This window comes from Lolium rigidum, chromosome 1, assembly GCF_022539505.1.
Source record: "Lolium rigidum isolate FL_2022 chromosome 1, APGP_CSIRO_Lrig_0.1, whole genome shotgun sequence".
NCBI classification, from domain to species: Eukaryota; Viridiplantae; Streptophyta; class Magnoliopsida; order Poales; family Poaceae; genus Lolium; species Lolium rigidum.
The window spans coordinates 252,147,879-252,165,708 of record NC_061508.1 but is presented as its reverse complement, the minus strand read 5'-3'; the positions used below and the strand labels follow the sequence as shown (position 1 = coordinate 252,165,708).

Genomic DNA, 17,830 nt, shown 5'->3' with positions numbered 1-17,830 from the left:
GCTTGCTCGCGGGCGGCCGCCTCGTCCTGGCGCTGAGCGTTGAGCTCAAACAGTTTCTGTCGCCCGACCGCCATAAGGAGACGACCCGCCTCCTCCGTGGCCGCCCGCTGGCGCGAGATCTCGACGGCGTGCTTGGAGTTGGCGTTGTTGATGAATTCGCGCTCTCCTCCTTCAGCCTCTGGAAGCGCTGCATGTTGAAGGAGGCCACGATCGCCGCCTGCTCCGGGTCACCGTGGATTTGCTGTTGCTCGCCCCACTGTGCCACCTCCTCCACCGCCTCAGCTTCTACATCTGCTATGAACACCTCGTCCCACTCGTCGAACTCGGAGTTGCGGGAGTCGTCAGAGTTGAGGTCGAACTCGGCGTCGAGCTGTGAGTGTGGTGGTGGTTGCGGCGCCGATGGCGGCATGCGGCTATTACGGCCAAGCGTGGAGTACGTCGTCGACAGCCGCTGCGGCATTGTTTTGCAGAGGAATGCGGCGATGGTGGAGAGGAGAGGATGGCGCGACGAAGGCCACACTAAATAAGCGGTGCCAACTCGCCATAGAGCATCCAAGGCGTTGCATTTACGGCGGCGTCTATGGGGCGGTGGTGGAGAGGAGAGGATGGCATGACGAAGGGCACACTAAATAAGCGGTGCCAACTCGCCATAGAGCATCTGAGGCGTTGCATTTACGACGGCATCTGCACGAGGAGAACTGGTGACTTCATCGGCGACCGGCCGTTGAGCAAGGCATCGCATTTATGATGCCATCGGCCATTGAGTCGCTGCCAAGACAGTCCACACTTTTATTGTCGACAACCCTCATTGACGCGTCGGTGTGAGCCCAAAAATAGCGCCGGTCTTCAAATAGCTATCAAGGCCACCGGTTGAGATGCTCTTATCATACATACTAAAAATACATGTATTTTTTGAACCATTATTGTATTTATCATGTATACAAAATGGCATTGATAGATGTATCATAAAGTCGATGTGGCATAGCTCCAAGTCTTGTTTTTTAATGACATATCTCCAAGTGGTGGAAATTGGAGTGGCATAGATCCAATTAACCCAATGATTTTGGATGGTTGGATAAATTTGAATCAGTATCTGTCACTGCTGATATAGGTACAGCAACAGGATCAGCAGGGGTGACATCTATCAGGGCGACAGACAAATGAAAACACCATAACATCAAAAACGTTCAATGTCATCACATAACACTGCCGAACCACATAACAAACATTGGTTCACACCCAGACTCGTCATAATACAGAAATAATAACTTGTACCATGCAACCTACTAATGTTAGTAAACCAGACTCTTCACACAAATACAGAATTTCAAAAGGATACCTCCCATTCAACCTACATGTACTTATTACATAGTCATAGATGGTCGGCAAAGGCCTACCAAGTGCCTAATACTTGGCCACTAATAACACCTTGATTCTTGGGTTTTTTAGGGCTTTAAGTATGGCCGCTTTGCTCTGTCAATAATGTAGTTATCCTGCAAATGGTCATTGAAGTGACTCAGGAACACACTTATTTTAAGAACTCATAATATAGCAGGCAGACAATATGAGCAGAGTTTAGGACTACAATAATGGGTAGACCGACAAATGTAAACTTAAAAAAAGTCAGTTAAGACCAGATTTAAAAAAAAAACGCGACCAGAAGGAGGGACAAGCCTCTGCGCCAATATATCAAGACAGGGGGAGCTCTGGCACTAAATCCAGAGCCTGGGGTTATGCCCGGCCTCGCGGGAGCACACAGGGACAACCATGGAATCAGATTTAATTTGCAAAGATTCCAGATTAAGGCTTGTACAGAAAATACTTTATATAGAACAAAAGACTTGGATTCCCTCCAAGTTTGCAAGACTAAAACAAGCAACAAAACAGTACCTCCATAGCTTTCCTTAGTTTTCTGGCACTGCTACTTCTGAAGTGGTCACGCACAGGCTTGAACAAACAAACAAAAGCAAGACCAACATATAAGAGTTAAAACATTGCTTTTGTAAGAACAAATACATATGACAGTTAAAGACAACTAATATAACATTTTAGCTAGTTGGTGCAAAATATGCTCATAAAATTAATTAAATAGTATAGTAAAGTGCAGCATTTTGAGTTCCTGGCTGAGCACAAAAAAATTAACTTGCTAGCAAACATACACATGCAATGGATGTTTTGACAGATAAATTACGACTCCCAAAATAAAATACTAGTGGAGACTCCTCTTACTGCTTCTGCAAGTTTGTAAGCAACAACAGTTCGTAATCTTTACTATTAAATTGCAATAGGTGGTGTTGGTAGGTAAAAAAGTCTTCGTCCGTTAAAAAAAAACCGTCCCTCTTTCTGTTGGTTTTCCATTGCTAAAAAACCCGGCTTCCTCGGTAGCTATTTCTCCTCCTAAGTCCCGATCGATCGCTGCATATAGAGTGCTGGGTGTGGGCCAGCCCAATTGCACCCTTTCCTTCATCCGCACGCCACGTGAGAGAAATCTTCCTACTTTCAACCACGTAGTACTAATTCTTGGAGATCTTGGTCATGTCATACCAAAAATCGATCGAAACTTGGGAATCCTGATCGGACCCGAGTTCACCTATTCTTCCCTTACCTAATCCAATAAATAGAGATAGATTGCCTCGCAACAAATTGATTTATGCGCACATAAAAAAATACGACGATTCTGACGAACCACTACCTGCCCCTTCCAACGGCGGTCATGAGCTGGGTCATGTGCAGGGGCAGGCGACGGCCCGCATAGCGTCCAGTACCACTATGCAGACGCAGGAACGCGAGGTGGGTACTTCTACAACAGCCTAGCCAGGCCCGCAGATGTCGCTGGCTTCGAAGTCCCATCGCGCCCACTACACCGGAGGTCAAGGAGGAGCGCCAGCAAAACAGGCACGTCGGGACCAACAGGCGCACCACTGCACCGGATAGCCGACAATGATGTCCAACAAGGGGCGCCAGGAAACCAAGCTCTACCACCTCCCCATGCTCGTCGAGAGCTTTTCGTCGGGGAAATCACCAATAAAGCTTTAATACAAACGGGACAGGGACGGCGGCCACAGGAGCACAGCATTGGGATGGTGGCCAGATGCGGTGTCGAGGGATGGGATGGCGGCCAGATGTGCTGAGCAGCACGTAGGGATGGCGGATGTGGTGTCGACAGACGGGTTTGTCCTCGAGATGTGGTGTTGTGGATCTGCACCATACTCTGGCGTGGGCGAGGTGGCACCAGATTCCGGCGGGTATTGCGACAAACGGGTAGATGAGTTCAGACGTGAGAGAAATTAAGTAGGCAGACATTAAGAGCATCTCTAACAGAGCCCAAACTCGCGGCCCAAACTGAAAAAGTCCAGCGAGATTAGGGGTTCGGTTCGGAGATGGGCTAGATCGGAGCCAGAACTCGCGGCCTGGCCCATAAAACGAGTCCGGGCCCCCAAGAAATCGAGCGGACGCCCTGTATTAAAAGGGGCCATGGAGGGGTGTTCGGTTCGTAAACCCTACTCCCCTCAACCGCTTCCGCTCCCGCTGCCTGCCTCCGCTCCGGCGAGCGATTCCGCCCCCTCCGACGCCACTCCGCCGCTTCGGCCACCACCCCTCCGTCCGAAAGGGGCGTTCAAGACGCGTGGGTAGGGTAGGCGGCCGAATCGGCGGCGGAAGATCAACTTGGCGTCCGCCGGGTGTACGGGCGAAGCCGAAACGCGCCAGGCGGTCGCGCTCCGACGGCGCATGGAAGCGGGCCGGCCGAAAGTGGCCGGAACTAATGGCACGCCGTCAAGCGCGCGAGGAGGCGGCTGCGGAAGGAGAAGCAGAGGCACCCCCCGCTGCCGCCGCTGCCCCTGCGCGGCAATGACGACGACGCCGACGGGCCGCCTCTAGCCTACGGGAACACCTCCGAGGCAGCGGCCATCGAGGAAGCAACGCTCATCATCGCCTAGGAAGAGCCAACGACCCAAAACCCCCCACCGGCGACATTAAGCGCCCCGGTGACAGTATAGTCACTCCGGGGACTAAATCTAGTCTACATTAGGTCCCTAGTATCGAATGTAGGTCGAAGATGCATGTATTTTGCCCCTATTATTGTAAATTATGAACGAATTCAACTTGATCGGATGAAATCTAGTGCAATCGCGAGTTTCAATTTCCCGCGACGTTTGATTTCAGCGTTTTCGGTTTCTGTTCTGCGCCGTGGCTAAATCCGCTCACATTATGTTTTTCGGGACTGAACTCACTTTTTCGGTTCCGAAAAATAGGGGCTCTCCTAGAGATGCTCTAACTAGAGTTACTTTTGGCATGGCAGTCAGACCGCAACCAGGCACGAAATCAACGGGGACGTGCACTCTCCATCGTGGTAATTTACCGCGCAGCTCGCATAGTTGATGTTCTCATAACATGTGACACGTGTGGTCGATACCTTCAAGCTGTGAATCAAGCTCAGCCATGCTCTGTGGCGCGCTGCCGAATCCAGGGTAGCAAGTTAATTTCTTCAATGTATGCTGCTAGGTGCTTCCTCCGTTCACACAAAGATTGCTAGCTTCTGAACCTTCATATTGCTATAGCTGCCCACGGACAATAACACATGACCAGACTCAAGTATGCCAGCATGGTGCTTCTTCAGATAGACTTCCACTTGGTGTTGAGTGCTGCAATTGTTGATAATCATAGTGACAAGGTCTCAGCTCCGAGGATGATCAACGACGCGACAAGGTAGGTGGTTCTGACGGAGCGTCAACATATGAGACTTCGACTAGCAGCAACGCGTGGGCACTTAGCTAGTAATACTTGCATTTGCATGGATATGAAGTTCAGCAATCACAGTGTCATGACTAAAGAATGAGAAAGAGGTGCAGATTCTTACGACTTTAAAGATGTGTTATTATATTAGTAAGACGTCACGCCGGGCATAAAACCTGAATCCCAAACCCCGAACCCGAAATTCCTGAACCCGTCCGAACACATTTTTGGGTGTCAAATCTGATTGCCCGAATTTATTTCAGGAAATTTCGGTTTAAACACACAGAACCCGAACAGCCCGAATATCCCGAAATACTGAAAAAGCCTAGTAAGAAAATCCCCCCAAACGACGAAGGGCCAGCCCACTACTCAATTCCTAGGCACGTATCCTAGTTTTGCCTGTGTTCTGCCCAGACCAACCACGAGCCCACTTCCTAGTTATCCCCAACCAACCACGAGCCCCTTCTCACTTATACCCAACCAAGCACGACTTTGCCGCCGCCGCACAACACATGGTCGCAGGTGGCGCCGCTCGCTCTACCCAACAGCCGTCCACCCGCTCCAAACTGCACACGGCGGAGCCGCTCACTTTCCCATGCTCGAGCGCGCCTCTGCGTCGCCCGCAACAGATCAGACACTCACCTTCTTTTTCCCCAAAGCGGCTCTGCTCCCAGCACACCGCCGCCTCTGCCTCCGAGCGCGAAACCTCCTTACCTGCAGCGTCGCCGAGTTTATCTTCCACCAGATGTCAAAGAAAGGATGTTGTATTTTCCTTCTCTCTGTAACTGCATTGTAGATCGGGCAATTCGGGATTACCCGAAACCGAACCCGAATTATCGGGTACCCGAACTTTCAGGTGCTAAAAAATTGAACAAATTTCGGGTGTTATATTTGGAATCCCGAATTATCTATAACCTGAATTACCCGTCCCGAAATTTCGGGAAATCCCGAACGCCCAGCATGAGTAAGACGGCATATATATTTAGCTTTAAATCCTGAGCAGTTAGATTAGATTATCTTCCACCAGATGTCAAAGACAGGATGTTGTATTTTCCTTCTCTCTGTAACTGCATTGTAGATCGGGCAATTCGGGATTACCCGAAACCGAACCCGAATTATCGGGTACCCGAACTTTCAGGTGCTAAAAAATTGAACAAATTTCGGGTGTTTTATTTGGAATCCCGAATTATCTATAATAACCCGAATTACCCGTCCCGAAATTTCGGGAAATCCCGAACGCCCAGCATGAGTAAGACGGCATATATATTTAGCTTTAAATCCTGAGCAGTTAGATTAGATTGAATGGCTACAATGGTTTATGCCAAACCGTAACTCTATTTTTTAAATAGAAATAAAGATATAGATACTTCAGCGGAGTATGGACAGATATAGTGTCAGTAAAAGTATGTCCCACTACCTCCAACGAGGGCCAAACATGAATAATACTCCTAAACTAATTAGGTATTCTTCAATAACTATTGGAGTATGTCCAAGATAAACAAATAAAAAGTTTGCTAATTGTTTCAGAATCTTGATAGAAAATATGATCAATTACTGCAGCAACATGGAGGCGTATCTAAGACTAAAGCCATGGTGCCTTTGGTGGGGCGTGTCTACATATCTAGCATTAGCACTGAATTCTACTGAAACATTAACCATTCTATGTAAAACATAATGTGAGTAAGATACATTTATTGGTATCAAAACACATACTCATCATAATAAATTAGATAAAGAAAATTACATACCTGTAATATTGTGTTTATTGCCTTCACAAGGGCATGTTTCATGTCAGCGGGACACACAGCGCCACTTGAATAATCATCAGTAAGGTCTTCCATGCTCAAGAATGTCCTGCATAAAATATTATAACATTTCTCAGCTGTCACAAGACATGGACCAGTATGGTATGTTATCTTGAATTCATTGCTAGCAAATAATGGGAGTATGGGACTGTAATGGGATAAATGCAGATTCTAATGATTAATTACATAAAAAATAATCTTCAGAAGTGACATGTAAGAACTCACTTGTTACCACTGTCCGCTTCCTTCAGGCCAACCTCGAACTTCCCTAAGCAAGGTAAGATTGTATACTTTACGTACTCCAAACAAGGATTGCCAGCTACTAACTTTGGAGGGCAGAAAGCTTTCTCTATTTTCCTACTGACAACTTCCTGCAATAAGCAGAAGGCAACTGTGGAACAGTATCCTTTGTAGAAAAGATAAAGAACAAACACAAAACTATTGCCTCAAAAGCTGCTAAACAATTAAGTCAAATAATAAAGCATATCACAACTCCCGAGTGTCAAGTAATTTCCAACATCTATTTCTCCTACCTCGTTTGTCATCCTAACCTATGTTTTACTCCCCAATCATATATATTGTGCAGTCCAGCTAACCTCACGGCAGTAGTTATCCAGTTAGCACCAAAGGATGCATAGAACATTTACCCAATCTCCTATAGGAAATGGTTTGATGTAACTATTCCCCATTAAATTTACCTGTAAAGTGATACCGGTTGACAATATTACTCCTTTTCTTTACACTGCATTAACCATATTAGTCCTTTATCTTACACTGCAAAAGAACTAAAAAACTCATTCGTAAATGAAAGAAGTTAAATTTATTTCTGCTGTTCTTTCATGCCTTTGGTGTTGGTTGTGTTGTTGTTCTTTCATGCTCAATAGTCACAGACAAACTGTTCTAAAATACATTCTGTTGGATAGCTTTGGTGCTAAGAGTGATCTATTGTTCACTGGCAATAAATCCTTCAATTGTTTTATCTTCCACAATAAAGATGAGTTTATGGCATTAAACTTTGACTCTCAAGCACATCAGAACTAGTATGCAACCAGTAGAGTATATTTAACGGGTTAGTAGCACCTGCATAACAAAAAAGTGACAAAGCAGTTCAAACCTCATCATCTTCCATGAAGATAGCCCATCCTGGATCCCCCATATTGTACCATTCTGTGTTTTGTAACAAACTTGGTACCATACCTGTATTTGAAGTAAGTGTGTGCACATCCAAGAAAGAAAACCAAGACAAACAGCAAACAATTCAAAACATGAAGATACCTTGGAACATCGTAACTGGTTTCTTTTTCATTCCCGTGTGCTTGCGGTATTCTCCAACTAGCATGTCGACCCCACGCTTATCCTCGTCTAACAGCCAGATGTCCACCTGCATTTCAGGTATTTATGCATGTTCCAGAATAATATGCTACTAGGACTGCATGGCCTAAGCATGAAAGGTAAAATATAATAGTACTATAGACCTTCATACTTTATCAGTATAACAAACCAGTCCAGTGAAGCTGAACCTTTTAAGTCTACTAGAACCAAAATGTATCATTTCAAAAGGTAAGCCAGATAGGTCTTGCGCACAAGATTAAAAAAGAAGCAATAAAAGTTGGATGATACTGACACTGTTCGTATTAACAAAACTCTAACATAGGTAAAACTGGAAACAAGAGTATGGCCTTGATTCTGTGAACGGTGAAATGAAAATGTACTCTAAAAGTAGAAGAACTGAGTAGACAACAGTTCATTTGAGGAGAGTGGAAATGTTTTAAAGAGCAAGGTAAACATATTTTGTAACTTCCATTCCAAAGCATTCAATTCAGTCAAACACCAGCAAAGAACAATCTACAAATCAGTGAGGCACAACTCTGCACTGCGATAAAATATAACTACCAGAGCTTCAATTTCCTTGTGTCCTTTACGATATTCCCTAGACATAACACAAGTTATATTGTACATGGACAGTCATTACTACAGGAAATTTACGTTCCTTGTCTAATGCGGACCATTTGTCCCTGTGAACATTAGAAATTGTGTATACGGTATACCCCAAACATTTTAGCACAGTCAAAAATTAAAGAGATCCTGAATTCAATTAAACATCTCTTTTGTAGGATGAAATTACATGAGAATGATAGTTACCTATAACTGAAGATCCCTTTCAGAACAAAACATCTATGTTGGTGGTTTGTAGAGGACACAAATTGTAGAGTTACATGTTGAGAGAAATTGGAAGAATAAAGCACATTCTGTAGGCATTGTATTAGCATGTATTTCCTCAAGAGGGTTCATGTTTAATTTGTTACTCTCACGGTTGAGTATTTTAACAAGCATGGACTGCCTTCTATGATGAATTCACGCACTAGATAGAGCTGTCCGGTAAGGGAATAGAAGTAAGGTGATTAAGCTTTCAGCATCTTGCAAACAAAATATTTACCATTGTTGACTCCCCAAATTTCTATTATGTAATGGTCAAAAGTTGAAGAGAAATGGACATACTCGCCAGATTGTAAGAGACAAACAACGGCAACTACTTAGCATACTATTATTGATATGATATTACAGAAACCAACCTCCTGAAGTAATATACTAGCACACTGCAAGCACGCTTGCAGTGTCTCAGCAGGAGTAAATTCTCTAGTCGTCGAATCTACACTCCCACGACCCCTGAATGGAAAACAAGATAAAGTCACTTGCCACAAGGACGGGCAATGACCCAACAGCTGAAGTTAACAAACTCAAAGGTCCACATTAAAATGAAACAAAACACGGTAATATGTAAAATGACAATACCTTGTATCCTTTGGTAACTTACTAAAACTAAATAAACATTTTTTTATGTCTTCCAGTTCACTCACTGACCCAACTTTCATGGCAAGAGGCCAGTATTCGTCTGCGCGGTAACTTATTTCATCAGAAAGCATCACAAACTCTACTCCATCAACATCCATGCCAGTTGCTTTCCACATCTCAATGTTATACATGGCAATAGTCTGCATTTTACATAGATTGCCACCAATCATAGGCTCCATCCGAGCAAACCAATCTGCCATCAATAATTTAACTTTGAAGCCAGCTCTAATCATCTTATTAACATTGATTGACATCGAGAACCCCTGCACAATGAGAACAAATCAATGCAAAGTACATATAGAACATCTTAAACAAGCTTGAAATTTTAATATGAAATATGTAAATTAAATGGCACAATGACACATCTCCCAATCTGAAACACCAAAAAGTGAATTAAATAGCAGCAAAATCATGAAGTAGTGTGCAAATGATAGTTCAAATATGAAATGAAGCCAGTTTTTTAGTGTGCATATGAGTTTACTGTGGGAACAAGTTTTGCTAGAAAGGAAAAATAAAGTTAAACAAGATACATATTCAATTGCAAAAAGACACATCTCACAATTTGAAACACCAAAAAGTGAACTAAATAGCAGCAAAGTCATGTACTAAGTAGTGTGCAAATGGTAGTTCCACTGTGACATCATCGATTACATTAGTGTGCAAATGAGTTAACTTTTTTTTTGCTAGAAACGATAAATAAAGTTAAACGAGATAAAGGTTGCAATCATCTAACTAAAAATATCTACAAACGATACATTAGCGTACTAGGACATTCAAAAAAGATACTAAACAGTTAGAAGTAACTAGTAGACTGTTCCAACTTCCAAGTTCCAACAGTATGCATTTCATTTCTCCACATGTCTACAGACTAAAAACAAGATGTACATACACTTACTCCGATTCGACCTATACCTGGGTTATATGTATCCAGGGGGAGGGGTCACACCAGACATAGCAAATGGGAACAGTTTTCTTCCTCAAGAGGAGCATGAGCTCAGACTCGTTGTCACACTCCCCAACACTCTTCAGTGATGCAAACCTTTGGATTGAGCTCCCACCAGCAGTGGCTCTAAATACAAAAACTGTATTAACATAATACAATTTACAATGCTAGATTTTAGAATGAGCAAGGTTACCTTATAGAGTCAAGAGGAGTGTCATCTGAATTCTTCATAGTGGAAAAGCTATGCTGCAAGGTCCAGTTTGATTCGAAGGTACAGGTAGGAGTAGCTCCCCTGTATTAACACAAATCAATACAAGAAATAAAATAAACAAGATTAGAATCTCAATTTTGTCCTTTTTTCCCTTTTTAAGCAATTTCATGATAAGCCAAATTCTATAATACCAATTTTATTATACAGAAAGCAATTTAATGGATATGTAGGAAAAAAAATAAGAGTACAATATTTGCCGTGCAAAAACAGAGAGGGTGTGACCAGCAATATACGGTTTACCCACATGTGTTGTACTTTTGTCTAAAGGAATTATAAAAACTTAACTGTGAAACTCAAAAAAACTGAAAACAAATATACATGCACGCATACATGTCTAGTACAGTAGCATGCGGAAAATCAAACCTGATCCCAGGTGCATATGCACCCGGTATGTACAAAACATATATCAAAAGTTAAAATTTAGGAAAAAGAAATTCGATATAGAGGGACATGCTCTATGTGCGCACATAAGGTTTCACATAAAACCGACATTTTTTTTGCCCTGTGTAAAAAAGACAAACAAAAATGTCTCGAGAAATGGATTATTTTAGCACCAAAATTTGTCTTTTTTTACATAGGGCAAAAAACATGTCGTTTTTGATGAAACAACTTTGTGAGCATGTAACCATGGTTTTAAAGGCGTTAAGGCATCCTAAAGCAGTGGGGGCGCTCTGACGCTTAGGCGACACCTAGGCAGACGCTTTGGATGCCTAGGCACCTAAGGCGGCCGCTTTTCTAAGGCAGAGGGGGAGCGCTAAGCGACGCCTTTAAAACCATGCATGTAACATGTCAAGATGACATTTTTTGTATTTGTTTCACATTTTAAATTATGTTCAAAATGCATTTCAAATAAAGGGTGCATATGCACATGCTACCCTGTCCCAGTAGCATGTGCCTACCAAATTTCATCATGTGATCTACACAAATAAACAAAAGTGTGGAGCAAAATCGAGTTTTGTTTGCCTTGTTGCAGCAAGAATTGTCTTTTTTGGGTGGCCAAAACTATACTTTAAAATTAAATGATCTGTACTCCTTCCGTTTAATAATTATAATTGTGGTGGTTTTAGTTTAACCCTTTTGCTAATTCTAGGTTGACCAAGAATTAAGTTAGTTCTACATCAACAATCATTAGATTTGCGTTATGATTAGTGCACATGAGAATTACACATGGGTGTGTAATTGCACATGGATGGATGTGCACTTGCACATATTTTCCCCTAGTTTCACATGAATTACACATAAAATTGGGTGACCAAGAATTAAAATATTTCTAGGTTGATCGAGAATTAAGTTAATTCTAGGTTGATCGAGAATTAAGTTAATTCTAGGTTGACTGAGAATTAGCAGCATCTTGAACTAAAACTACAACAAGAATTATGGATCGGAGTAGATAAGATCCGTATGTATCAACGGAAAAACTTCAGAGTTTTCAGAAACTTGTAAATATTTTTTTACAAAATGTCAGGCTCGCCAGGGAGCCAAAATGGCGCTCCAGTGAAGCCGTCTGAATCTGCGACAAGAATTATGGAACTGAATACAAACAAACGGAAACTCCGCCCTCCGTTTTACGGGTTTGTCGGCACTAAAAAGGTGCCATCTTTTTCGTATCGGCGTATTTGTTTCTGGGAGACATGAAGAACTATTAATTTTCTTACCTGCTGTTTTGCAGTGGGTGTTTTCTTTGGGGGGAAACGTCAGGTGGTTCTCCTTGACGAAGAAGGTGGTGATGATGCCGTGGCATGTTGGAACCGAAGCGAACCGCGGCAGATGCATGGACAAATAGATCTAGAGGGCATTTGGACCCCTTGCTCAGCACCTGAGTAAACGCCCGCGATAACATTGTTTCGACCGCGAACAGGTCTATCGCTAGTCGTGGACGCTTTTTCTGAAGGAACTCGGCGGTGGGGGTATGCCGGCCAAATATGCGACAGGCGCGGCCAGACCCCAGCCGCCGCCGCCGCCGAAGAGGTGGGTAGGACAAGGTTTTTAGGGTTAGGAAGAAAGTATGTGTGACAATGGGGCTGGATTCTTTTCTCGTTTTCAAGGAAGACGGCTTCTAGGGTTGGGTAGAAATCGTATCAACCGGTGAGTTTGGTGGGCTTCTCCGCCCCAACGGCTCAGAGTGGGCTCTTCCATTTGTTTTCTTTTGCGATGTACCAGGCCTCGCGCTGGAGATAAAGCCCAGCTCTATTCGCTTGAGATGGCTGACGGCCTCACGAGCCTGTGTCAGGTTACACATAACCTAGCCTCAATGCCCAATACTCCTTTCTTGGGAGGAGAAGGATCGCTCTCCGCATAGAGGAGAGGGAGGGAATCTGTTCCCCTACCAGATCATGTGGGAGAGCCATGAAGATTTTGATCCAGCGCTTAAGCTCGCCTGGAATTAGCTAGGGAAAACAGCTACGCTGGGAGAGCTCCAGGAGAAGATAGGCTCAGTAACAAGTTCTCTATGGAATTGGAGCAGAACGACTTTTGGCAGTGTGCTCGGGAATTGACACGACTACGTGCTGATCCAGCTAGAACGGGGCCAACACATGCAGAAGTTAAGATTGTGGATCGCCTAGTTGACCTCGAACACCGCGAGGAGGTGATGTGGAGACAACGCTCTCATGTTCAATGGCTAGCGGAGGAGGACAAAAACACTAGATTTTTTCATCTCAGAGCTAGCCAGATGAAGAAGAAGAATAAGATTAGTAATCTTTGAAAGGCAAATGGTGAAATCACTGAGAATCAATTGGAGATGGCTGAGATATCTAACATGTTTTATCGTGACCTGTACAGGTCGGAGGGCACGGAGAATATGCACGAGGTACTAGACCATGTACCTGCACGGGTCACACCTATGATGAATAAAGAGCTAATCAAGGCTTTCTCTGCAAATGAAGTGAAAGGGACTCTTTTTCAGATGTTTCCGACCAAGGCGTCAGGACCAGATGGGTTTCCTACTCATTTTTCCAGCGCCATTGGGAGCTATGTGGCGAGGAGGTCACGAATATTGTGCAGAGGGTTTTGCGAGGTGATGACGATCCAGTATCTTTCAATAAAACCTTCATTGTTCTTATTCTGAAGGTTGCAAAGCCCAAGGATTTGGGTCAATTTCGTCCGATCAGTCTATGTAATGTAATTTATAAGATAGCCTCAAATGTGTTGGCGAATAGACTGAACTTAGTTCTGCCGGAGATCATATCAGACGAGCAGTCAGCGTTTGTGCCGGGAAGATTGATCACAGATAATATTATCACTGCATATGAGTGTCTACATTTTATGAAGAGGAACAAAGCGGTGAAGAATAGGTTATGGGCTCTCAAGCTTGACGTGCGGAAGGCGTATGACCGTGTGGAGTGGGACTATTTGCAAGACATGATGGCAAAGTTGGGTTTCCACACAGCTTGGGTTCAGATGGTGATGAGGATGGTAACCACGTTGTCATTCTCACCGTTTTGTTGAATGGGGAACCCTTAGAAGAATTTAAGCCTACTCGAGGTATTCGTCAAGGAGATCCAATATTACCGTATTTGTTTCTGATAGCAGCAGGGGCCTATCGTGCCTTTTGAAGACAAGAAGTGAATCATCAAGCCTACAAGGATTACATGTGGCACCCACTGCTCCAGCAGTTAACCACCTTCTGTGTGCGAATGATAGCCTGTTGTTTATTATAGGAGAGTGCTCGAGATGCTCGAGACACGTTGGATGTTCATTGTCGTGCCTTTGGACAGCGGGTGAATCTGGACAAGTGTCCATCTTTTTTAGTAAGAAGTGTCCCAGGGTAGTGAAGCAACAACTGAAGGTTATCCTCAATGTTCAGAATGAATCCCTTACTGAAAAGTATTTGGGCTTACCCTCTGATCCGGGGAGATTAGTGAATAGGGCTTTCAAATACCTAAAAGATAGGGTATGGAAGAGGATCCAGGGGTGGCTGGAGTTATGCGTATCGGTGGGCGGCAAGGATGTACTGATTAAAGCAGTGGTGCAAGCGATACCCACGTTCTCCATGTCCTGCTTCAAGCTACCAAGGGGTTTATGTGAGCATGTAAATTCGTTGATCCGTAACTTGGTTGGGCTCAAAACAAGGGAAGAGAAAACCTTGTTAGGTTTCCTGGGAGACTATGACTAAACCAAAATTCCTTGGAGATATGGGTTTTCGAGATATAGAGCTTTTCAATCTTGCTCTGTTAACACGGCATGGTTGGCGAATTTTACAGAATCCATCTACTCTAAATGTCAGGGTTCTGAAGGTTGTGTATTTTCTTGAATCTGATTTCCTACACGCAGATTTAGGCACTCACCCTTCCCAAGTGTGGTGTGCGCTTATGGAAGGGAGGATGGTTGTAGTGACCTTACTTTAAAAAGTGCAAGTCCCTGTGCATTAGTGCTAGTCCCTGGATCGAACTGCTAGCACACACAGTTTAAAATGAAATACCAAGTAGCAAAGGTCTTCATTACAACCTAAGATCCAGCGGAAATAAAATAGTTCGATACAACTTGCACAGCTCAGGGGCTAGCATAAACATAAATCAGAGTTCAACATCAAACGGAAAGAAAATAGCATAGAGTCTTCTTCCTTCACAGATACCACAGGCAGACATGTTGGGCAAAGACTTGTGATCCTAACATCTTATTCAGCAGCTAGGGATACCTGCAACATCAAACGTTGCAGCCCGAAGGAATCAATACATTTGGAATTGTATTAGCAAGGACACTTTTGTGGACTTAAAAGGCATCTTACACCTACGTGCACATCTGGCTGGTAGAGCTCGGGTTCATTTTGCATAAAGCCAATTTTTCTCTATCGTTTATCAAAACATTTTCTTTCAATCTAATTAACAGTAACATTGGTAAAACCCCAATGTACCAATTAACAGTAACATTGGTAAAGCTCCAATGTACCTTCCTACCCTTGTTCACCCATCCAGATTTTATTTAAGAAATTGGGATGAGGACATCTTCGAACAAGTGACTTCTCAGTTCGCTCAAGTTGTCCATAACCGGGAACTAGGCTAAGTACTTAGATTTACACTCTCGAGAGGTTGTACACCTTTACCCACATGGCCAGGTCAATCCTTCTACCTCGATGCACATTTTGCTCAAGGACATGTGTAGACCGTGGCCGAGACCTTCTGTGTGTAATCTCCCGAACCATTCCCTAAGGGCCCCGTTCCACCTACAGTATCCACCTCTACCACCGCCTGGCCCCTAGGATCCGGGTTCATGCAACATACTTTGTCAAGCCAGAGCCATAGTAGCATGTGGTTTTACGGGAAGCTAATGAGCAAGGTTGTCTACAATCTCTTTAAGCCTGGGTGACTTTCCGCAAGTGTGCACTAGCACTAGGGTCTTGCCCCCTAATACAGCCACCCTCTCCATAACTCCACCATTCACCCAGGTAATTCATTAAACTTAGTTGTTTTTCCTTAACCTCTATCAAATCCTTTTCCATGGCATAACAGGTAACAACTAAATTTAATGGCGCTAAGGGAGTCTAGGAGTGATGTAGCTAAACTACTACGATTTAGTAGCATGCAAAAGCATAAACCCTAGACATGTCTACTATAAAAACACTACGGTGCAAGAACTAAAACTGGGACTTTTGGTGTGTGTCACTTGCCTTTTCAGAGGGAGGAGTTGCAATCCTCGCAGTCACAAAGGTTGCAGCTGTCACAGTCGCATTCTACAAGCATACATACATAGCACCATAAACACAATGCAAAACACAAATGCACAAATGTAGACATGAGATGCATATGAGATTTACACAAGTGTACTCCATTTATTGTTCTCTGGTTGTCACTATATGCATGATGCCATGGTCAAGTTTTATGGTTGGTTGAATTATTGCGAACCATCTATGTCGCACTAGCGAGGGAAACTACCATTAGTTGTAAAAGGTGTTTTGGTACAATACACTGAAAGTTCAGAGATGGTAAACCTAGAGGGGGTGAATAGGTTTCTACATATTTTAATTCTTTCTTTGCAATATTAGGCTTTGCGGAATATAAAGGTGAGCCTAATGCAAACTAGGTGAGACAACCTATATGAGGATACAACTAACTCGAGCACGAAGGCTCTCACAGGCAGTTAAATCACAAGTAAAGAGTTCGGTTAGAGATAACCGATAGCACGCAGAGACGAGGGTTTATTCCCGTGTTCCCTTCCTTTGCAAGAAGGTACATCACGTTTGGAGGAGTGGAGGTCCCACGAAGGATTCCCCGGGCCACGAAGGCTCACCCTATTCTCCGAAGCCTATCCCACGAAGGAATAGCTCACTCACTTGTGGTAGACTTTGAGGTAGCCTCCAAACCTTCACAATCTTGTCAGGAGCAAATCCACTGCCTGGATGCTTCCGGACCACTCTTGCCCACCTAGGGTTTTCAAGGAACCCTAGAGAGCAAGCTTCTTGATGAATACAAGGGGAAATGAGATTTGGCTTGGTAGAACGGTAGATTGGGTCCTCCTCTATCGTTTCCCCGGAGGGATTTGAGTTTGGGTGGAGGAGGAGGGAGATCTGAGGCTTTTGGTGTTTCTAACAATGGAGTATGTGAGAGAGAGCTCAAGAACAGCTTCAAGTGTATTGCCTAACCCTTCAGAGGTAGAAGAAGGGGTATATATATAGTCTCTTGGAATATGGTCGTTGATGACTTGCCACCTCGGCAATTTCCTCGAGGAACCCGGTCAACCGGACCAGGGGCCGGGCCGTCCGGCGCAGGGCCCGGTCAAACCGGGCCAGCCGGTCCAAACCGGAGTGGGGGGCGAACCATGACCGGAGCAGGTCGATGTCTTGCAGTAGCGCCCCCGGATGGCATCAGCAAAGGAGTCGGTTGGCGTCGGGGCGCCCGGCCCAGCACCCGGTCCGACCGGGCGCCTGACTGGAACCGGCTGGTACAAACCAGGCTTCTGACCGGGCCACAACCCGGCAGCCTCTGTGTCTTACAGAACACTCCCCGGCTGGCATCGGCGCAGGAGCCGGTCTGCGCCGGGCGTGGCCGGCGCGTGGGCCGACCGACCGGGTCTATGACCGGCCAAGTGCAGTAGATCCCCTTTTGAATGTTGTCGAAGTGGGGGTCTCCTTTAGCCTTCTTGTTCCATTGATACACCGTTTATGCCTCTTTTGTCTAATACCTATAATTAACCTTATAAACATGTATTAGGCCAAACACTCTAGCACGGTGTCATTGTTACCGAAATCTCCCCCTTTTTGGTATACGATGACAAACCGAGCTAGGGTCA

At 44.3% G+C, this 17,830-nt stretch overlaps 1 protein-coding gene across 1 annotated transcript; it reads right to left on the bottom strand.

The window, feature by feature from the left end:
• Positions 1-1,177: 1,177 nt before the first annotated feature.
• On the bottom strand, positions 1,178-12,633 carry LOC124692666 (tyrosine--tRNA ligase 1, cytoplasmic-like). Its single transcript, XM_047226088.1, has 11 exons — positions 12,262-12,633; positions 10,529-10,627; positions 10,305-10,461; positions 9,333-9,655; positions 9,113-9,206; positions 7,815-7,920; positions 7,654-7,736; positions 6,765-6,910; positions 6,483-6,588; positions 1,891-1,947; positions 1,178-1,493 (listed from the first exon to the last, which is right to left on the bottom strand). Exons 1-11 carry the CDS (start codon positions 12,444-12,446, stop codon positions 1,446-1,448), a joined length of 1,404 nt encoding a protein of 467 aa, XP_047082044.1. The 5' UTR covers positions 12,447-12,633; the 3' UTR covers positions 1,178-1,445.
• Between the last annotated feature and the right edge of the window lie 5,197 nt (positions 12,634-17,830).

Coding starts and splice junctions, on each gene's coding strand:
- LOC124692666 (XM_047226088.1), bottom strand. CDS start 12,446: ATGTTATCGCGGGCGTTTACTCAGGTGCTGAGCAAGGGGTCCAAATGC. Junction 10,628..12,261: donor CACCCACTGCAAAACAGCAG/GTAAGAAAATTA, acceptor GTGTTAATACAG/GGGAGCTACTCCTACCTGTA. Junction 1,494..1,890: donor AACTAAGGAAAGCTATGGAG/GTACTGTTTTGT, acceptor GACCATTTGCAG/GATAACTACATTATTGACAG.